Source organism: Neoarius graeffei, chromosome 10 (genome assembly GCF_027579695.1).
Source record: "Neoarius graeffei isolate fNeoGra1 chromosome 10, fNeoGra1.pri, whole genome shotgun sequence".
Taxonomy (NCBI): Eukaryota; Metazoa; Chordata; class Actinopteri; order Siluriformes; family Ariidae; genus Neoarius; species Neoarius graeffei.
Window position 1 is genome coordinate 16,714,115 of NC_083578.1, and position 23,723 is coordinate 16,737,837.

At 41.9% G+C, this 23,723-nt stretch overlaps 1 protein-coding gene across 6 annotated transcripts in view; it reads right to left on the reverse strand.

The window, feature by feature from the left end:
• The window catches only part of sorbs3 (sorbin and SH3 domain containing 3), a 132,397-nt gene that overhangs the window by 49,643 nt on the left and 59,031 nt on the right, over positions 1 to 23,723 (reverse strand). For 4 of the 6 annotated variants that reach the window (XM_060931370.1, XM_060931369.1, XM_060931367.1 and 1 more), the window contains exons 3-6: positions 14,717 to 14,899; positions 13,146 to 13,221; positions 11,925 to 12,055; positions 7,806 to 7,869 (exon numbers count right to left, since the gene is read on the reverse strand). In XM_060931370.1, the coding sequence (XP_060787353.1) occupies positions 7,806 to 7,869; positions 11,925 to 12,055; positions 13,146 to 13,221; positions 14,717 to 14,899 (454 nt within the window). The remainder of the gene's footprint in view (positions 1 to 7,805; positions 7,870 to 11,924; positions 12,056 to 13,145; positions 13,222 to 14,716; positions 14,900 to 23,723) is intronic. The other 2 variants (XM_060931368.1, XM_060931366.1) reach the window with 1 other exon arrangement.

Here is a 23,723-nt window from a genome sequence, read left to right on the forward strand (position 1 = left end):
CATTCCATATGAGTTTGATCGAAATCTGATCACTCCTGGAGGAGTAGCAATTTTCGTGAAATTGTATGTGACCCCTGTGTAGCTGCATCCATGGCAGGTGGCGCCACCTGGTGAACAACTCTTGTTGAAATATGTCTTTAGAGTCTTCCGAGTGAATTTCAGAGAAAATGCTCCAGCAGTTTATGAAGAGTAGCCTTTAATGTGACAAATCACCCGAAAGTTTCAGACACCCATAAAATCATAAATATGACATGTGACACCACCATCTTGACAAGTTTTATGCACAGTCACCTGAGGAACATCATGTGTGAATTTGATCAAAAGCCTATCAATCCTGTAGGAGGAATAGCGATTTTTTTAAATTGTGGACGGACAATGATGATAGATGACGGACGGACAACGGACAACGCGTGATCACATAAGCTCATCCAACCTGGCTTATGGCCGGATGAGCTAAAAAGCAAGCTTAAAAAAAAAAGAAACTATTACCCTCCTTCCAAAGAACACCAGAAGAAGGAAAGGGATATCAGATCTTTACCAGGTTCCTGGAGAAACCATTCTGAATGGACACCTTATGAATGGACCTTTACGTGAAAGCTACAGATTCACAACTTGCATGCTATTTACATACAACTCTACATCCTAAATCAATCAGCAATCCTAAACTGTAGTTCTGAAGACAAGTGCCCAAAGTGAAAATTTTCCTCTATTGCCAACATGCCTGATAAGCCATTTGCTAGCCAGCTAACTAGCCCTTGTTTATACACTGTTGATAATGGAGGTGGTGCTCATTTCTTTGTAGCTCACTTGGTTAGTTAACACCAAGTTGTTTCTTACCAGACAAATCACTCAAGTGAATTATTGATTTGTATGTGTTTTGTACTTGAATCAGTGAGAAAGGAAAAACTTCATACTATGCCAGTTTGTGAGTCTTTAGGATTGGGCTAAGGCCCCTGTCAGGAATTTCAGTCCAGGGTTGAACTGTACTCTGCTCTGAACCTGAACATTTTCAAATCCTTACTACAAATTAGGCTGTGCGATATTTTACCTCAATTTCCCAAACATTACACTACATGGTCAAAAGTTTGTGGACCATCGCACTCGCATCACATTGGCTCTTCCCTTCATTGGAACCAAGAGGCCCAAACCTCTTCCAGCATGACAATGCCTCCGGGCACAAAGCAAGCTCCATGTTTGAAGACATGTTTTGGCAAGGTCACAGTGGAAGAACTTGTGTATCCTGCACAGAGCCTTGACTGAACTCCTGAACATCTTTGGGATGAACTGGAGACTTGACTGCACCCCAAGACTCCTCATCACTGTCTGACCTCATTAGTTCTCTTTTGGCTGAATGAGAAAATTCCCACAGCCATGCTCCAGAATCTAGTGGTAAGCCTTCCCAGAAGAGTGGAAGATATTATAACAGCAAAGCAGGGAATACATCTGGAATGGGATGTTCAAAACTCACATATGATTGTGGTTGTCAAGTATCCACTAACTCTTGACCATATAGTGAGTGTTATGTTCCACCAAGTATACTGGCAGCCACCTAAGTACTGTATATGTCTGTTTTGTAGCCTAGGGAGAGAATGAGGGACTCGGGAGAGAGCAGATAACCTTGTAGAAAGCAACAAAGTGAAAAATAACTTGGTGTAGCCTTTTCTTCCCAAGCACTCAAACAATATTGTAGGATGGTCATAGTTCAGTGACTGTCAATTATGTAGCACATCCTCCATTTTTGTGTATGTTGCAGCCAACCAAGTGCATTTTTGTAAATTATTTCACTGAAGGTGGCTCATTGATAAAGATTTATACGAATTGTTAAACACTGAAAGCTAACTGTTGTTAGTTGCGCATCCAAAAACATTAATGTATCTGGACATTCTGAAATTTTACTTTAATACTGACGCTATATGAATTTGGTAGCTAGCTAATAACCACAAAACTAGCTAACAACCATACCAGCACCTGAGAGAATTATTTTACCAGGGCAAAATCATAGATTTTGTGTTTATATCTTGCTCTTGCAACTGTTTTCTCATGCAAGATCACAAAATTAGGATATGGATATTACAACTAGGAATTTAAAGAAAATGAATATGTTCTTAATCCTGAGTATCTGTTGTTATTTTGTGAATTCTTAACTTTATAACTTAATTGTAACTTAAGGTACAAAACACTTAAGTTGTCTACTGGTAGTGTGCATGAGGTAAGGGTTAGGGCTAGAAAACTAATAGTATACCTAGAAGGGTAATTGCAGTATACTTCAAAACTAAAACGTGGACTAGATGTATATAACCAGTAACTAATAGTATATTTCTAATATGCTATAAAGTATACTTTTATAAATTAAAACGTGGACTAGAAGTGTGTAACGAGTAAACCAATAGTATATTTCCAGTATACTACAAAGTATACTTTAGTAAACTAAAAAGTGGACTAGAAGTATAAAACAAGTAAACGCATAGTATATTTCCAGTACACTATGAAGTATGCTTTTGTAAACTAAAGAGTGGACGACAAGTACAGAACTAGTAAACTATTTGTATATAAGTTTACTTGTGGTATACTTGCAGTACAAAATAAAAAAATACTAGTTGTATACTCAAAGTTTACTTCTCTTAGACTTAAAGTATATTTTTTATAAACTAAAAGTGGGCCAATTTAGTCCCAAGAAGTATTAGATTAGTTTACTTACAAGTGTACTGCAAGTACATTGATATCAGTATACTTGGTACACAAAAGTATACTTAAGGAAATATACTTTAACTTTACTCAAGTATATTTAATAAAGTGAACTTAAAGTAGACTTCTTTATGATAAGGGTAGCTTTGATCTTTTTCTCGAACTTTAGCTGACTACCTTTGTTTGCAGACATTGTCTCATGCTGGCTAGCATTTGGGAATTGTCACTTATGCTAGCCAGCTAATGTCATCTAGAAATCTGCTTTAATATTAGCTCGCTAGTTTTGGAATATTCTCAAATACAGTATAAGCAAGCATTTGGGAATTTTCACTTATGCTGGCTAGCTAGATTTGATAATTTTCTCTAACCAGTGTTGGAGTACTTGAAGTTGGTCTTGGTCTCAAGACCAGCCTCAAGACCACTTTTTGAAGGTCTTGTCTCATCTTGGAATCAACCGCATTTTTACGCGGGCTTGTCTTAGTCTTGGACAGTGAGACTCGGGATTTTATTTCAAGACCGGTCAAGACCACAACGATGGGGATTTCAATAAATTGCCTGTGCACTGTCTGATTTATTTGTTACGATTGTTACTGTGATTGAATGTAAAATTCCTGCTTCAAATGCGACCCATAACGTAACTCATTGCAAATTCGAAATTTTTCTTCCTGTTAACGGCTGTCACCCTTCACACACCCTGGTCTGGTCCTGGTCTTGACTCGGTCTTGCCCTGCCTTGTTCTTGTTCTTGACTTGATCTCAACCCCTCAAAGTCTTGGTCTTATCTCGATCTTGATACACTCTGGTCTTGGTCATGACTCTGTCTCGGTTTAGGTGGTCTTGACTCCAACACTATCTCTAACCTTAGATAGCAAGCTTTGCTTGGGGATAGTCTTTAATAGCAGCTAGCATTTTGGGAATTTCATTTATTTTGGCTAGCTAGTTTTGAAAACAGTCTTTTGTCACAGTGTTTGAACTAAATACATCAACACCTATCTTTGCCTCTAAAAGTACAATGCAATGAGATCTGCTCAAATGCATGAATCTGCAATAAATCCTTTCCCAGCATGAAATGTTAGGAAACATTCCAATTATTATTCCAATCATTATGCTGACTGTCCAGGATACTGACAGCGGAGATCTTTGAGCAGCTCATTAAATTAATCAGTCATCTATAAAACTGCCTGATGGAATATTTCAGCACTTTTGGTATGATAGATAGATAGATCGAACTTTATTGATCCCTTTGGGAAGGTTCCCTCAGGGAAATTAAAATTCCAGCAGCATCCATCATCTGTAGCCGCTTATCCTGTCCTACAGGGTCATGGGCAAGCTGGAGCCTATCCTAGCTGACTATGGGTGAGAGGCGGGGTACACCCTGGACAAGTCGCCAGGTCATCGCAGGGCTGACACATAGACAAACAACCATTCACACTCACATTCACACCTACGGTCAATTTAGAGCCACCAATTACTTCTAGATGCCATCTGGACAACCCAGACTATACCTAAATCTTGGGGACATACTAGACTTAATGCGATATGGAAAGGTGCTTCAAAAGGAAGTGTGAAAGACCCAGCTGCTTACAGAGGTCTGCAAGTTGGAACAACATTGTGCAAGATTCTTGTAGTTATAATTCTAAATCACATAAAAGACTGGTATGATAACCAACTCCTTGAACAACAACAAGGCTTTAGAAGAGGTCGAGGCACTGTGGATGGAATTTTCATTACAAAACGAGTACAGCAAATAACGGACAGGATGAAAAAAGCTGTGTTTCTGCTATTCATAGATCTAACTGCAGCATTTGATCACGTTATACGAAAATGGCTGTTCAAATCCATCTACCTTCGCCTTCCTCCTAACTCGAATCCAATTCTTCTTCGACTTCTTGAATGCATATACGACCATACTACAACTGCACTCTCTGGTAATCCTGACAACGTATTTCAACTGTTCACAGGTGTCCGACAAGGTGGACCTGAGTCTCCTCCACTGTTCAACTTGTACATTGACTTTGCTATGCGTGTGTTCATGAGAGCATGTGACCAGCAGGAAGTAAAGTTTCTAAATCTGAAGTATCGTATCCGATCTACAGCACTGACAAGAGAACAACGTCAGCAAAGCTACCATGGTGACCACACTGTAGACTGGTCGGGATATGCGGACGATTTGGAACTCATGTTTGAGGACGAAGCAGAACTCTCGAAGGCGCTGTTTATACTTGACGAAACGTTTAAAAACTTCCATCTGGAAATAAATGTCAAAAAGACCAAGACAATGATTGTGAACTACAACCACCTGCAGATGGGAGAAAGCACATATGGACAAGACAGTGACTACCCTGTAAGCATTGTCTCGTTGAATGGCACTGCAATTGAGAACGTAAAGAAATTTCGCTATCTTGGAGATGACATCCAATTTGATCAGCCCTCTACCGGCGATGCTGAAATTGACCTACGTATCAGTGTTGCAGAGTCGAAGTTTTATCAGCTATTCAAGAAGCTCACCAACAGAAACATTCTGCTAAAGACACGCGTATTTGTTCTCAGCACAATGGTACGTAGTAGACTCACCTATTCCTGCCAGACATGGAACATCACTCAAGCACAGCAACAAAGATTGGAATCAGCATATGTGACCATGTTACGAAAAATGATTCGTAAAGGATTTGAACGTAAAGAACCTCGTGATGATGATGCAGCGCCCAACTTTGCATTTGTATTGTCTTCTGAAGATGTTTTGAATATTTGTCGTACAGAGAATGTCATGAGCTACGTCGCAAAACAGCAGACCAAATACCTGGTACACCTAGCTTGACAAGAAACGTCTAGTGTCGCCAAAAAGCTTCTGCTCAACGATAACAAGAATGTAAAGAAAGGTAGACCAGCTGTCACGATGGAGCAACAAATTCTGCATCATTCTGAGTTGACGGCTGATCAATTTTACCGAAGTGCATTGAAGAGAGAGATCAACAAAGATATGGTTGACTACGTTCGTGGTTCTAACCGCTCTACGTCAGCAACTGCCGACAGGAGTTAAAGACGAAGAAGAAGAATTAGCCTTTGGGGAAACCGGAGCACCTGGAGTAAACCCACGCAGACACGGGGAGAACATGCAAACTCTGCACAGAAAGGCCCTCGCCGGCCACGGGGCTCGAACCCAGGACTTTCTTGCTGTAAGGCGACAGTGCTGACCACTACACCACCATGCCGCCCTCCAGCAGCATCATTACAGGATAAACAAAGAATAGAAAATAGAGAAAATGTCTAGATAAATTAAGTATTAACATATTCAAATATAAAATCTGAAAAAAGGCCAGCAGGTGAGGTATTGCACATTATATTGCACATTTATATTGCACATTGTCCAGTATTGGGCGGCACGGTGGTGTAGTGGTTAGCGCTGTCACCTCACAGCAAGAACGTCCTGGGTTCGAGCCCCGGGGCCGGCGAGGGCCTTTCTGTGTGGAGTTTGCATGTTCTCCTCGTGTCCGCGTGGGTTTCCTCCGGGTGCTCCGGTTTCCCCCACAGTCCAAAGACATGCAGGTTAGGTTAACTGGTGACTCTAAATTGACCGTAGGTGTGAATGTGAGTGTGAATGGTTGTCTGTGTCTATGTGTCAGCCCTGTGATGACCTGGCGACTTGTCCAGGGTGTACCCCGCCTTTCGCCCGTAGTCAGCTGGGATAGGCTCCAGCTTGCCTGCGACCCTGTAGAAGGATAAAGCGGCTTGAGATAATGAGATGAGATGAGATTGTCCAGTATTGCTTTTTGTCAGGCTAGGCTACTGCTCCTTCCCGTCCTCTGTCCTCCTGTTACCCCTCCTCCCCCCCAGAGAGGAGTTGTACAGTCTGACAGCGTGAGGGACAAATGTATGGATCAGCTTTGTCGTGATTTGTGATACAGAGAAATGCTGACAGCAGGATTACATAAATCTTGTTTTTGGCTTCAGATGTCAGCAGAAACTGCCAACAGGCTGATGATCTGGGAACAGTTTCAATCGTTGCAGTTACCGTACGCCTTCTGTCAAAGACTATTTTGTGAGAAATGTTGGTTCATGTTTAGGAGACCCAGTGACCAAAGTTAGAAAGTAAATAATGGCCGTAGCCTTTCGATTTCATAAAATCAGTGAAATTTAGTTCTGTCTGAAATTTGGTCATTGTGGTATATGTTTATTTCTGTAAACTCTCTCTCAAAAAAAAAAGAAAAAACAGGCCATTCTGTGGCTGGGAAGTTATTTAATTTGAGGGGATTCCTGAGCAAATAATGTGCATGAAATTGCTCGCGTTGTGCAGTCAAGCGGACAGAAGAAGTCTGAGTGCGCACGCGCAGGTTTACCTTCTTCTTCTTCTTCTTCTGGGTTTTACGGCAGCTGGCATCCACAGTGTTGCATTACTGCCATCTACAGGCTTACCTTTGAGCGTGCACTGACAGTTCCATCATTCTGTCGCTAAACAAACAGCTGATCACACCGAGGTGCTCGCTGACTGACTGCCGATATTTATTAGTTTGGTCCTGCGTTTCCTTTCCTTCGCAACATAACGTCTTTTCTTCTTGCTTTCCGTTACTATAGTCGGTCTTTCACGTTTCATTCTCACACTCATGTCCTCCATTTTTCTCTCCTGTTTCAAATTTATATCCCACAATGCCTTGCGCGAATGGGGAAAGCCCACCACGTGATGCATGGCGTAGTATCTTGTATTGGGTCATGGTAAAGCAGGAAAAAATAGCAGAGAATTTAGGGCCACATGACCCTAAATTCATTAAATGTTCTATTTAAAAAAAACAAATAACATTGGAAGTCTGCAATTCAAATTCAGTAGCTTTCAGTCCACTGAACAAAAATAACTGGGTGTCAGGGAAAATTCTTTTTATGACCTAAACTTAAATTCTGAAAGGCAGTCTAGCTTTAAAGTCGTTGTTGGTTATCTGGTTACACTTTCGAAGGTTGACTGAAGACTATCACTCCATTTTTCCACAAGGAAAATGCATGACATGCAGGTTCTCCAGTTTCTCAAAGTAATTTCAGATAAAAGCAAAAGAAAACAGAGAAAGAGATTCTCACATTGTGTATGTGGCAGGGTGTGTGTGTGTGTGTGCGCGCGCGTGTGTGTTGACATACCCTCTGGTTTCTTGTGGATCTGTCGAAACATGCTCCTGTACCAGTCCTTTGGTTTGTTCACACTCTGTGAGAGAAAACAGTCAGATAATAGATAGTCCTGACTGACTTGACACATCTTACCTCATACACTCAACCCACACCCACACACGAAGTAAAATAGCTGACAAAAATGGACACAAAGTTTCTTGAAGCAAAAGTCAAGACGCTGTATGTAAATAGATTTAAAAAGTGCATGCAAGGGGCAGCACGGTGGTGTAGTGGTTAGCGCTGTCGCCTCACAGCAAGAAAGTCTGGGTTCGAGCCCCGTGGCCGGCGAGGGCCTTTCTGTGAGGAGTTTGCATGTTCTCCCTGTGTCCGCGTGGGTTTCCTCTGGGTGCTCCGGTTTCCCCTACAGTCCAAAGACATGCAGGTTAGGTTAACTGGTGACTCTAAATTGACCGTAGGTGTGAGTGTGAATGGTTGTCTGTGTCTATGTGTCAGCCCTGTGATGACCTGGCGACTTGTCCAGGGTGTACCCCGCCTTTCGCCCGTAGTCAGCTGGGATAGGCTCCAGCTTGCCTGCGACCCTGTAGAACAGGATAAAGTGGCTAGAGATAATGAGATGAGAAGTGCATGCAATAATTGATATGGTCAAGCGTTCTCAAAGGAGATTTTTGTTTTGAATCATTTTTGGAAGGAGTCTCCAGTGCCAGTGCTTTGGTTTGTTCGTAATTTGGTACAGACTGCATGCTGAACCTGAAAATTGCGCTTTTTAATAATTTAATTGAAAATTAATTTAATTTTGTGAGGAATATTATCCAATCAAAACACATGTCTTATCCATAACCGCTTATCCTGTGCAGGGTCGCGGGCAAGCTGGAGCCTATCCCAGCTGACTACGGGCGAGAGGCGGGGTACACCCTGGACAAGTCGCCAGGTCATCACAGGGCTGACACATAGACACAGACAACCATTCACACTCACATTCACACCTACGGTCAATTTAGAGTCACCAGTTAACCTAACCTGCATGTCTTTGGACTGTGGGGGAAACCGGAGCACCCGGAGGAAACCCACGCGGACACGGGAAGAACTTGCAAACTCCACAAAGAAAGGCCCCCATCGGCCACTGGGCTCGAACCCAGAACCTTCTTGCTGTGAGGTGACAGTGCTAACCACTACACCGCCATACCGCCCCACACATCTTTTCATGATTCCCTATTGTGCTGCTTTCTCCAACCACTCATGTGTCTCCTTACATTTACACATCTTTGCCAACAACATGGCGACCTATATCAATGTCATCAGAAACAGTTTATTCTGAAGGAAAAATTTCCACATTTTGTTACATGCACATGACAAATTTGCATGGTAAAGTTTTTCCTTTTAGTGAAAAGAGTTTCAAAAAATTCAAAGAGTGCACCACATTGTGGAAATAGCTGGAAGAAAGACAGGAATGTAAGGTCGCAACACAAGCACTTTCTTGATTTGGGTGGGAGTGGTGCATGTACAAGACGAGATGCTGAAGCTGGGCAAGGCAGCAGCAGAAATACAGGAATTGTGAGGTAGGTTACATTAGCGTGTCAATTTTCTATGTGATTAATGTCAAGTTTGCACTCATTTTTACAGCAAAAAAATGATATTGAGACCAAAATGTATTTGTATTGTGTGGAATTGGAAAGAGAAAATTCTAGTGTTATGCCATTAGTTATATTTCCTCTTTTGAGTTTAAAGGAACATGAACCCTAGAGGGTGGCACGGTGGTGTAGTGGTTAGCACTGTCGCCTCACAGCAAGAAGGTTCTGGGTTCGAGTCCAGTGGCTGATAGGGGCCTTTCTGTGCGGAGTTTGCATGCTCTCCCCGTGTCCGCGTGGGTTTCCTCCCGGTGCTCTGGTTTCCCCCACAGTCCAAAGACATGCAGGTTAGGTTAACTGGTGACTCTAAATTGACCGTAGGTGTGAATGTGAGTGTGAATGGTTGTTTGTCTCTGTGTGTCAGCCCTGCGATGATCTGGCAACTTGTCCAGGGTGTACCCCGCCTTTCGCCTGTAGTCAGCTGGGATAGGCTCCAGCTTGCCTGCAACCCTGTACAGGATAAGCGGTTACGGATAATGGATGGATCAACCATAGAGAGCTGCATACATGCTAACTTTGTGTAAAACATTGTAAGAAACAAATTTGTGAAAGTCTGATCAAGAGTTATGATTTTCAAAGTTTCCATCTGATCCTCATGTACGGCTCCCTCTAGGTTCTTAAATGGGCAACTCTTCCCGTATCTTTGATGCATAAAATACATTATTCTATCCACATTCACTGGATATGAGCAACCGCATGCTCTGATTGGCTGCTCTACTACTAGGATATCAGCTCATATACTGTGAGGAGAGAAAAACAAAATGGCGGAGCGTGCTGCTGAATCAACCGAGGATGAAATAAAAACTACGTAAAAACAGAATCCTAAAAAATACAAAACAAAAGCAACAGAATATGGAATGAAAGTATTTGATGGTAAGAACGTCTCTTTTTTTATTTTTCAAGAATTATTATCACAGCATTTTTCACAAATTGCTCCTGTGATTTCGCTGGTTTGTTCACATTCTAAGCGGAAATGATTTTGTCAGACGTTTTGTATAAAGTTTTCTTCATCAAATTTAAAAAATAAATAAATAAAACATGCTCTGTTTCTCAAAATTCAGTCAGTGTGGATAGAATCTTGTAGTACATGGCTTATAGCTGACTCCGTGCCACACGTGTCATCAGCTATCAGCTCATGTATGACTTGATTTCATGGAATAACTCGTATAAGAAGGGCGGCACGGTGGTGTAGTGGTTAGCGCTGTCGCCTCGCAGCAAGAAGGTCCTGGGTTCGAGCCCTGGGGCCAGCGAGGGCCTTTCTGTGCGGAATTTGCATGTTGTCCGCGTGGGTTTCCTCCGGGTGCTCCGGTTTCCCCCACAGTCCAAAGACATGCAGGTTAGGTTAACTGGTGACTCTAAATTGAGTGTGAATGGTTGTCTGTGTCTATGTGTCAGCCCTGTGATGACCTGGCGACTTGTCCAGGGTGTACCCCGCCTTTCGCCTGTAGTCAGCTGGGATAGGCTCCAGCTTGCCTGCGACCCTGTAGAACAGGATAAAGCAGCTAGAGATAATGAGATGAGAACTCGTATAAGACAACTAACTAATGTGCCATTTTTCAAATTGATGATTTTGTGTGCTTATTTGCTATTATTTTTGTGCATTTGTGCAAAAAAATTCAAGTCGTTGCCACCAAGTGGTGACACAATTCCAAAACTAAGCTCTTTTTGCTGATTGTATTGCGGTCTAGTAGTTTTTAGACATGTAGATGTGACACTGTGTGTCTTGTTAAGGTCTCATCTCATCTCATTATCTCTAGCCGCTTTATCCTTCTACAGGGTCGCAGGCAAGCTGGAGCCTATCCCAGCTGACTACGGGCAAAAGGCGGGGTACACCCTGGACAAGTCGCCAGGTCATCACAGGGCTGACACATAGACACAGACAACCATTCACACTCACATTCACACCTACGGTCAATTTAGAGTCACCAGTTAACCTAACCTGCATGTCTTTGGACTGTGGGGGAAACCGGAGCACCCGGAGGAAACCCACGCGGACACGGGGAGAACATGCAAACTCCACACAGAAAGGCCCTCGCCGGCCCCGGGGCTCGAACCCAGGACCTTCTTGCTGTGAGGCGACAGCGCTAACCACTACACCACCGTGCCGCCCCTTGTTAAGGTCACAAGAGAGAAAAAAAAAAGAGAGTCCGGTGAGGGCACTACTGTTTACAGCTGCTATAACGTAAGTGACAGTTTGTTTCACGGACATGCCACAACATTACATGTAACTATAAATGGATAAAAAGTCTCATTCTTTGCTAAAATAATGAAAAAAAGAGAGGAATAAAACTCTTCAGGACATGACTACAATAATGGTACCAGTAACTCTGCTTTGTGTCAGGTCACATCATAACACAAGACCTTGGGTGTTGATTATTTCCTCAAAGCGCATGCCCTGAAATGTGTTATTCCTTAGGTATTTGGTAAAGCTGATATGTATGTGACACTGCATTACATGACAGATTCCGCTCTGTATCTATTATGTATAGTGCATATAACTACTCACAGATCGGGACGCGATCGGCATGCCTGTTTCGTCCACCGGGCCGATCCCAGAGAACTTGATGAGCCTCTCTTCTCTGGTGACGGATGTGCGAGGCAAAGTAGCGGAGCGTGGGCCACCATTAGGTAATTCATCTGCAAGAGACAGAAAATGTCGAAAGCTCCTGGATCAAGTGAACAGACTGAACTTCCATGCTCTTAAACATCTCTTGTTATCACTCCAAAGTTCCTATAAGAGCATGCCACAAAACTTTTATTCCTCATATACAGCACAGCAACACACTACTTTTTATCCATGTATATAGTTAGGTTTAATGTTGTGGCACGCCCTAAACTTCCATCATCTTACACTTCTAATTAGATGAAATTGGACTGAAATGGTAAAGAAGCATAATTATACTTTAACTTGTATAATCTGTCAAATCAATTTCTCCCCCCACCAATAGATGGCAGTAGCATCACTGGGAATAAAATGAATTCTGATTTGCACTCACTTGCTCGTATATTCTAGTCACTCTCAGTATTTTGTTTACGTTCAACGATGATTAAGATGAGGACAGATGCCACTCAGAGGAGGCCAGAATACTATTCTGAATGTCTCCGGACCCAGGTTTTTTTTTTTTTGCTCCTGCATGACTATGAGCAAGCGTTGTGAGACAGTGCAATCTAAAATGCACTGTACAAAAAGAACTGAACTAATATTCAACTATTTAAAAGGCTAGATATTGACAATTATTCTATCTACATTCACTGGATATGAGCAATCGTGCGCTCTGATTAGATACTCTACTAGTAGGCTATCAGCTCATATACCGTGAGTAGAGAAAAACAAAATGGCGGAGCGTTTTGTTGAACCAACCACGGATGAAATAAAAACACTATTCGAAAACAAAAGCCAAAAGAATACAAAAAAAAGCATAAAGTATGGAATAAAAGCAGAAATTATTTTGTCGGACGTTTTGTATAAAGTTTTTATTTATTGAATTTGCAAGAAATAAAAATAAAAATGCTCTGTTTCTCAAAATCCAGTGAATGTGGATAGAATAAAACAGTTATTCCACTCAATCTCGTCGTACATGGCTAATAGCCGACTCATTGCTACACACCTCGTCGGCTATCAGCTCATGTATATGACTCAATTTCGTGGAATAACTGTTAATTAGTATCATGCATAATCCTAACTGACATGTTGTCATGTTTTTATTAATATTAGCAAAGTACATACTACCATGTGATTGGCCTGGGCCGTAATAGGATCCGAAACTGGGGGCAGGAAGCGCAGCTCCATTTATCTCTGCAACCTGAATGAAAAATGACCGATGTTCAAAATCGAGGTAAATCAATAATAACATTTCAAAAATGTTTGCAATGTTTTCTTTCAATTTCAGGTCTCTGTTTACGTCACAATCTCAGGGTGGATTTGTCCTTTAACTTGGACACACTTAGAAAAAGGTCTGTGCTTCTGATTATGACTACTGAGGTATTTCACTCACGTGACCAAGTCATGTGATGCTGCCATTTTGGACGGCACGGCTCGAATCAGTTTGAATGGGAGGAAGGCGACAAACGAAAAACATAAAAGAAAAAGGAGCGAGATGCAGAAAACACCTTCACTATCCAGCGACGTAGGGCATTTACAGGGCGAGCAGAGGGAGAGGTATTTGCAAAAATTGAGGTTAGCAGGCTTAGAGAACGACGTTTACCTGCTTCCACCAGGATTGTTCACTGACGTACAGAAGTACACGAAGCCCTCGACTTTACCTGACTTCGGCCCACATGATCTGTATACCTATGTCGTTAAAAACCCATCGCCATACACAGGTATTGATCTGAAAGCGTATACGAGTTTGGATACCTACAAATATTTTGTGTCAGGCTGGGTAACATGCCTACATCAGTGGGTCGTCCCTGGAGCCGGTGGTCGCCGTCTTATTACAGCTAAGGTTTGTTCACATTTTCATTTACTTTCGGTCCTCAGGATAAACAAAATGTTATTAAATGTCATTGAAATAACTTCTTAGTCTGTTGAGACATGGCCCATTATAAATTTGCTGTTACCAGGCAATGACCAAGAACTGTATTATTAGGGTCGGTGTAGTTGTAGCAGTGTATTAGCAACTAGCTGTTAGCACTAGCTAATGTCAACAACATCATAGCTGGTATGTTACTGTAGCAATGTTTACGTTCAGTCATTTGGATGACTGTTAAAACCTTTCAGTCTCAAGTTTTTCCTTTACTGGATTTACTAGTTTACTGAGCTAGCGCGCTCGGGCAAGCCGGGAGCTAGCGCGCGCTAGCCAGCCTGCTGGCCGGGAGCTAGCGCGCGCTAGCCAGCCTGCCGGCCGGCCGGCGCACACTAGCTCAGTAAACTAGTAAATCCAGTAAAGGAAAAACTTGAGACTGAAAGGTTTTAACAGTCATCCAAATGACTGAACGTAAACATTGTTACAGTAACATACCAGCTACTGTTGTTGACATTAGCTAGCTTGCCGTCCAAAATGGCGGACACCGGGGCGTCACGTGACCCTGTGACGTCAGGTGAAATACCTCAATAGCAGAATATCACATCTCCAAAAGAAATGAGTCAAAAATCCAACGGATCATTTAATGTAAGATATTAGTTCTTTTAAATGTTGTTGTCGTTGTTGTTACTTCATAAGGCCATTTGCATTTGCAGAAAACTGTCCAATCCTGGGCAAACATCATCCCTTATAGATATAGACAATCACAGTGTAATCAGAAAGATGTGTGTATTCATAATGTGTGTGGTGTATGGATGTATGGATGTGGTATTACGTTGTGTTGAGGAGCCGAAGCAGCAGCAGTCCTGTAGTAGGGGGTCGGAGGAGTTGCAGGGACACCAGGCGAGATCACGACTACTTCCTGGGTCATGTCCGGGGACAGAGCGTTACCTGCTGGGGGACTTTCATCTGAGAAAACGATCCGTGAGCCATTGAGATGGTCACACACCACCGTCCTCTATGAGGAAGAGAACATTTCAGGGTTTTTTTTTCTTTCGCAGAACTCGGCTATGGTGACATTTTAGGCATGGTGAAATTTTAATCGCCAAAAAAGTTGCAAAAGACTTGATCCATCAGTTGAACTAACTATCTACTAACTAGCTACTGGGAGAAAATTGGCCACGCTTTATGGCATGGTTTATTCTTAATTGCTTTCAGTGTTGAGATATTAGAACTTTTTGCTACTGAGCTACAATAGCTAGCAAAATATGTATATAAAACTAGATATACTGTATACCAGAGAGGAACCGTCAGGGCCTTCTCGGCCCAAGCATATCAGCATTTCAAATGTTATATTTAATTTCTTTCATTCTTGAATTGCTTTCATTCTTTCATGATTTCATTATAATTATTCTCTTCTAAGAAATGAAAGGGTTACTATCCTAAAAACATTAAAATCAAGTTATCCAATGAAATTTTTTGTTTGTTGTCTCTAGGCTGAGAAAAGTTTAGATCTGGCTCACTCATTGGTGTGGACTTCATTGCCATGGTGGTGTATGTTTATGTAGGAAGTGACAGATGAATTAACCAATCAGATTTTGATTTATAGTAGGAGGGACCAAAGATTTATCACCCTCGGCCTTCTCGAACCCCAACGCAAGCTTAACCACGAGTCGGTGCCATCAGCACAGCCGCGAAGTCACCTTCCAGCCGGTGTAGCGTTCATCAGTAGTGTCAGCGAATGCTAATAATGCAGTCAAGCCAGTGCAATCTATCAAGAGCAAGTAGCACAGGCTAACGACCAAGAAACTACGATTTCTGTCTCCAGACTCTTCTTCCATGCACGCTTGCCACAGTATTTTTCACTCAGACTAAAGTATTCATTTCCCTGTGTAATTTACTTAGTTACTTTTAAAATCAACATTGACAACTACACACGTCGGAGCGACCTGGCAGCCTGCTGCTAATGCCTTGCAAAATCCTTTGCCCTGTTGCTTTTTTGGTGTCTGGCTAAGTTTTGGCTGAGCTCAAGTCCCAGCTCTAACAGTAATGGTTCGCCACTGCTGTATACACAGGAAGCTGGTATAAAAGTGCTAGCAGGGCTAAACTCACCTGTCTTGGCTTCATTTTTGGTATCCCCATCAGATTATTTGTCGCTATGTCTTATTTTGGACTTTTACAGAAACAAGTACAACACCACCACCAATGGTTGTAAGAAAAATACACACAATGATACGACAAAATGAGGCTGGGGCTGATTTCTTTCTAACCCAGACTACAGATCCATGCAGTCCATCAGTGACACTCATATCAGGTGATTACACCCCCTCCCCCCCCCAGGTTTGATCTCTATTTGATGCATTCATAACATCTAATGCCTGTGAATGAGGAAACATATGTGAAATATCAACGTGAGTGTAATAAAAGTAAACAAAGTGGACTATTCACTCTATGATCCATATATATATCCATGTTTCCCATGGATTGTGCATTCCAGTGAGGAAATATTAGTCCTGTTTTGCCCCAAATGGTGCTGCTGCAATATGTGTGACAGATGTGTTAACTGTCCTTCGCTTGTTTATTCATCAGTCTGGCGAAAATCATCAGGAATACAATGTGGTTTCACTTCACTTTCCAACACCAATTTCTTCTGGAATTGGCCCTAATAAAGAGCAGCTTATTTGATCAGTTCTTTGCCAGTCCAATCAGCATGTTCTGATGAGTTCCAGAGACAGTTCAAATGGTCAAGTTATTTGAAATATGTGAAAAAACGAATGCACAACTTTGACTGAAGCTCTAGAGACTGGCATTGAAGTTAGTCTCTGATAAAATATAACAGAACTTCAAGGCAGTATTGGAAGAGAAACCAGATGCAGAAGCTATTTCTGATGGATGTGTTTATGTTCCTTTAATGGTTGGGTTGGGTAACAACAAGAGTCACCAAGTTGCTCAGAGGTAAAACACATATTCCTAAATATTGAGCAAAATGAACGTTTTACCAGATTCATGATGTTTCAGATTAGAAATGGTCTGTTATCTGTACAGCAGTGTTGGACTCACCATATATATCACCCGTTCCACAAATGTTAATCAAGTCCTTCATAAAGTCCTTATTCACAACTCCATACACAAATCAAATATACCATGCCCTGAGAGGCTCCAGTTAAAATTATGGATTCTCTGAGGTGAGGGGCACAGCCCTGAAGAAAACAGTACTATGCCAGTCACCGAAGAGAATCCATAGTAACCAGTACCATTCAGTGAATGGTATATTTGATTTATATCTTTCATCAAAACATTCCAAACTAAAAGTGTTAAGATTGAATCTCAGCATAAACTCACTGGAGGCAGCCATGTTTGTTGTTTACATCAGCACGACCTTCAACCTGCGCATGTGCAATGTACCATGCAATCACCTGCCTCGCTAGGCATGATCAGGATACGTAGATCTAGACACACAGAAATGCTCATGGAGCCACAGCTGTGACTCGAGTCAGCCGTATAGCTTGAAATTGTGACGTCACTTCATGGTATATCCAGGATATACCATGAATTGGTATATCCAGGATATACCATGAATTGGTATATCCAGGATATACCATGACTGACTCACACCATATCCGTTTTTAGCTCAACTGGCCTATCCCAGGCTGGATGAGCTTAGGTGATCACGCATCGTCTGTCATAAAACTTGTCAAGATGGTTGTACCACCTGTCATATTTATGATTTTATGGGCGTCTGAAATTTTTGGGTGACTCGTCACATTAAACGCTACTCTTGGTAAACTGCTAGGATGTTTTCACTGAAACTCACCCAGAAGACTCTAAAGACATAGTCCAACAAGAGTTGTTCACCAGGTGGCACCACCTGCCATGGATGCGGCTGCACGGGGGTCACGTGCAATTTCACAAAAATCGCTACTCCTCCTACAGGAGTGATCAGATTTTGATCAACCCATACATGTCAACCTATACGGAATGTCTGTATTTTATACGGATTTGATTCAATAAACGTAGTATATGGGCATATGAATAAAGTTATACGGATTTTTAAAAAAAAACTTCAATATTTATTTAGAGCTATAATCAGTTCCCATGATGATAAAAGAGCGCATAACATTTACAAACGTACTGTACACCACAGAAAGCACAGACAGCCAGTAAAGAGTCTTATGAAATCGCGCGTTATCTTGTGGTAGCGAGACTTCGTTCCACTTCTGATCATGCGCACACCGCATTACGAGAATCCCACCAACCAGGAAGTAACATTTTCACCTGAGCGACTTTCACTAGCGACTGAAAAGATTCTGAATGGGCACTCCGGCAAGATCAACACAGACACTTGCTGTGACATGCAGCCTAGTGAGGTATTGGTGCACACTGCTAAAAAAGCTGTCATGGAGTACAATTCAGAACATTAGAGTGACACTTTGTGTTTTTGTCAAACATTGGAGCTTTGTATTCATTCTGAAGGTTTATTGTTATTAATATTGAATAAAAAGTAACTTGGATATATCATTGTTAATTATCATTCAAATTTTAGGCAAATTATTTTAATTTGCATCTTATACGGATTTTATAAGGGAAATACGGATTTTGGAGGTTGGTTATACAGGTTTGAGTGACCAAAGGTTGACATGTATGTCAACCTCGTATGAAATGTTCCCCAGGTTGGTCTGTATAAAAGTTGTCAGGACAGTGGTGCCACCTGTCATATTTAACATTTTATGGGCGTTTGAAAATTTTGAGTGACTCATCACACCAAACACTACTGTTTGTAAACTGCTAGGATGTTTTCACTGAAACTCAACCAGAAGACTCTAAAGACAAATTCCAACAAGAGTTGTTCACCAGGTGGCGCCATCTGCCATGGATGCAACTACACAGGGGTCATATGCAATTTCACAAAAATCACTACTCCTCTGGGTGGTGTAGTAGTTAGCACTATCGCCTCACAGCAAGAAGGTCCTGGGTTCGAGCCCAGCAGCTGACGAGGGCATTTCTGTGTGGAGTTTGCATGCTCTCCCTGTGTCTGTGTGGGTTTCCACCAGGTGCTCTGGTTTCACCCACAGTCCAAAGGCATGCAGGTTAGGCTAATTGGTGGCTCTAAATTGACCGTACAGTAGGTGTGAGTGTGAATGGTTGTGTCTGTGTCAGCCCTGCGATGACCTGGCGACTTGTCCAGGGTGTACCCTGCCTCTCACCCATAGCCAGCTGGGATAGACTTGAGCTTGCCTGTGACCCTGTAGAAGAGGATAAGCAGTTACAGATAATGGATGGATGGATGGATGGCACTACTCCTCCTACAGCAGGGCTTTTCAAAGTGTGGGGCGCGCCCCCCCTGGGGGGCGCCAGAGTTCTTCGGGGGGGCGCAACGTGAGGAGCCTTTACCAGAGACAAAATGGATCGATTTTTAGTACCTAAAGCTACAGTGAGTGAGGAGACAGAGTTTGGGCCAAGCAAAAAAAACCCAGAACCTCCAGGATGTTGCGATTTGCAACTTCAGCGCAAATTCAACCAATCCCCGCGAATTCAGGGCGGTGTTACAATTATATCCAATCACCGCAACATTCCCGCAAATTTGACCAATCGTTGGCGTCGTCTTGAAGTGACGTCGACAAACTACCTTCCGCCTTACTTCCGTGTTTATGTTCAAGAGAAGCAGCATGCGCGCAGTGTTGCCAGATTGGTTTTAAGTGCATTTTGGCAGATTTTGAACATATTTTGGACTGGAAAACGTCAGCAGTATCTGGCAACACTGCATGATGTGCGAGTCAGTGTTTATATAGGCTTAAATTCTGTTACTGAAAGTGTGTTATGTTTACAGTGAAGGACTGTGTGCACTTTATTTTTTTTTTACTTAATACAAGAAAGTAATGGATGCCAACATTTTTGCCAAAATGGCATTTTATTTTCCATTGTTTAGGCAGCTTCAGCATCATACTGTGAGATTCTGTTCAAATTGTTTTTTTTCTTCTATGAAGCCTGAGCCATTTATTTTATTAGTTTATAATTATTGTTTAATTTAGTCTTCAGGAGAGACTGCCTGCACACAGTACTAGTATTAATAGTTTTTTTTTTCTTACATGAAAGCTGCAGCATTTATATTATATTTTAAGGTAACTTCATGTTGTGCTGTGAGGTTCTATGCACTATAACTTTTGAACCAACAGGTGCATTTGGATAAGTAAAGCCTATTTTTCTGCATTTTTGTAGTCCTGGTAATCTTTTATATTGGTAAAGGTTGTTTATAGGACCATTTCTCAGTGTCTGTTTTTTAATCAATAGTTTTTCAGTAATAACTTAATATTTAACGTATCACTCAATTTTAATCACAAAAAGAGAAAATCGCAACAATTTCTCGCAACTTTCACTTTCTCCTGCAATGTAATCGCAACAAAAACCTAAAAAACACCGCAACTTTCATCGCAATTTTTTTGGGAACCCCCCCCCCGCAGCATCAGACATTTTAGCCCGCAACAATCACAAAAAAGGCCCGCGGAATCCTGGGGGACTGGAAAAAGAAGGAAGTATGACCACGATTATTTAAAGTTTGGATTTTCATGGACTGGATCTGAAGATGCTCCACTGCCACAGTGTGTTGTCTGCCAAGAGGTGCTTGCTAACGATGCTATGAGATGTTTAAAATGTGTAAAACAAGATGTTTTAAAAAGCACAGATGTTTAAAATGTGAAAAAGAAAAAAAGAAAAATATGTACAACAACCATTTTTTTTAAAAATACGAATGGAACATTAAGTATAGCAACCACAAAAATTGTAGGGGGGGGGGGGGGGCGCTGTTGTTTATTTGCTTTCCGAGGGGGGGCTGACTCTCCCACACTTTGAAAACCCCTGTCCTACAGGATTGATCGGATTTCAAACTCACACACAACAACAGTGGCTGGTATGAGCTCCAGCCTCATTAAGGCTATTTTACAAAATTTTTGACATCACGAGATACATTGCTTAATCAATGATGGAACTATTTTATGCCACGTGAGCCATCCTTGGCCAATGCCTGTACAGGAATGTTTTGATGAGGGATATAATATATATTTTGTTGTAATATTAGGTGCCTCTTTATAGATGTTGCACACGTGGGACAGCATGCTCCCTGCCCCATTTATCAACATAAATTGAATGGGAACTGCAACAAAACCTGATACAGGTCCATTGGGGATGGAATCACACTGCCTCATGCTCACTCTATGAATATTTTCGGTGTAGGAAGCGCAGTGACCTGGACAGATAATGACAAGGCTCACGGTTTTGCATTGTTTCATGCCAAACTGGCTGAGTTTAAAAATAAGTTGCTCCCTCCAAGATCATATTTCGTAGCAAATAATCAGAATTAAATTGAATATATTTATCCAAACATAGGCAAAGTGTAAGCACAGACAGTGTGTCTATGATGTACAGAATAATTTCTATTATAAGAATTATTATAAATAGCAAAAATTGGGAGAGGGGAAAGGGGGTTTTAGGTAGAGGATAACGTCTGTACATTAGAAAAGGCGTGTGCACCACGGTGACCTGATTTCCCATGCAAATGTTGAGAAAAAGAAGGAAAATAGAAGAAAAATGTGTATCCCTTTTCCCATAGCTGAAGTTTTTGGCTAGTTTCAGGTCTTTTGTAGTTTATAAGATATTGTTGGGCAGCACGGTGGTGTAGTGGTTAGCACTGTCACCTCACAGCAAGAAGGTTCTGGGTTCAAGCCCAGTGGCTGATGAGGACCTTTCTTTGTGGAGTTTGCATGGTATCTGCGTGGGTTTCCTCCGGGTGCTCCGGTTTCCCCCAAAGACATGCAGGTTAGGCTAATTGGTGGCTCCAAAATAAATGTGAATGGTTGTTTGTCTCTGTGTGTCAGCCCTGCGACAATCTGGCGACTTGTCCAGGGTGTACCCCCGCCTCTCGCCCATAGTCAGCTGGGATAGGCTCCAGCTTGCCTGCGACCCTGCACAGGATAAGCGGCTACAGATAATGGAAGGATGGACGATATTGTCGGGGCTGTGAATTTAGCCGAAACCTGGCAACTCTGGTTAATGGCAACAGAATCACTCTTGGTGTATTGAACACAGCTGAAAAAGCACATCAAAAATTCTCAACTCTATGCTGGATATTCACTTTCTATTACAGGGTTACTCACTATATAGTGACCTACGGTATAGCAAGTCAAGTGTGATAGCTGCTTGAGTTAAATTTGTCTTTATTAATGTTGTCCTACCTGACCAAAACCTATACTCAGAAACCACTGCTGCTGTACAGCACCCTCTAATAGCTTCGAAGTAAAAGAACTCTCTTGTCTTTTCCCTTCTTCTCCTTTTCACTTATTGACCCTCATTACGTGGGTGTAAAAGGGAAAGAAGAGTCATTCTAATCTATTTAAATGGAGTGTATTGGGAGGAGCTCGCCCTCCCTCAGTGCCATCTATCTTGCAGCGCTGGGATAAAGACCCCATTGTACCCATGTCTTTGGGGACTAGAATAGGAAAAGCTCATTACTATCCTCTCAGAAGCTTGACTCATTCAGGTCTCCCTTGAGATATCTGCTCTGGGCCACAGGGTCAAGAAAAGGTCAATGTCAATCATTAGAATCCAGGAAGAGCACCAACTTTCCCCTCTCATTACAGGGCTGCATGTCTACCAATTTTGGTTTCGCATCCCTTCATGTTTTTTATGTGTTGAATAAAGTTCCAGCCCTTCTTCTCTCTCATTTTCTCCATGGCCTTCTCCTTTGGCCCGTCTCACACTCTTTTTCTGTTCCTTGACCTGATTTGCACATGTTCCTTTTTCTCACTTTGGAACTACAGAGGTCATGGGAAGATCCCCGCGCTCTCACAGATGGTGAAATCGTATCTTGCTAAATCATGGACATGCTTTTGTGAGTCAGGGGACCAGTGACGAAGGCTTTTTCACATACATCCAAGTGCAATCAGTAAACAGTCCTGCTCTCTTTTTCAAAGCTTACAGTTTTGTGGTGTTTGTGTGTTAGTCTTTCCTAAGGCATCTTTCAGAGTGCTGATGAATAGTCTAGATGTTAGCAACTTTCAAAGGCAGTCAAGTGCAAAGTGTTTCCAGAATCATGCTGAATCAGTTCCTTGTGTTTTCTTACACTTTAAAAATGCTTTCAAGTGTGTGAAGTGATCTAGATAACTTGGAATTCCATGTTCCCCACAGGGAGAAAGTCATTTATGTAGTGAATAAAGCACTTGGGGGTATGTTATTAGAGGAACATACTGTACTCAGCGACGGGGTGGTGTGATGCAGCCTGACATGAAGGAGAGTTACTTCAACCATGAAGCTGATTATTTTCCAACAACAGCACATCCTGAAGTGATTTGTTCCTCTTATACCGCAACAATTTGCATGTTAGTTCCTGTTATCATTTATATTATAGCAGCTTTAAACAGTCTTTCCTTCACCAGCCTCACTTTTTTTCTCTGTTTTTAAGGCCCTCGAAGCATAATAGCTCGCGATGGGTTTGAGAATACTTGGCGATGAAAAATTAGTAGCATCGCTGCCAATCGTGCGATGCAAGGCAAATGTTCTCAGAGTTGTTTTTTGGTGTGTCTCCGCCTCGTGAGTGGTCAAAAACGTCGAGAAAAATTTCACTGCATGCATTCAAATTTGGTGGTGATGTTTTCGTTGGCAAACTAAGCAGCAAATACTTGCAGATGGATTTGGGAATATGATATGAGTGGAATATGAGCATCGCCACCAAAATGCCTCATTTTCATCAATAACCTATCGCAAAGTATCACAAGCTGTAGTGTGACCGTAGCCTAAAGATGATGATACACAGGGCAAATTTTTGGGCAGTGTTGCCAGGCAATTGCGCGCCG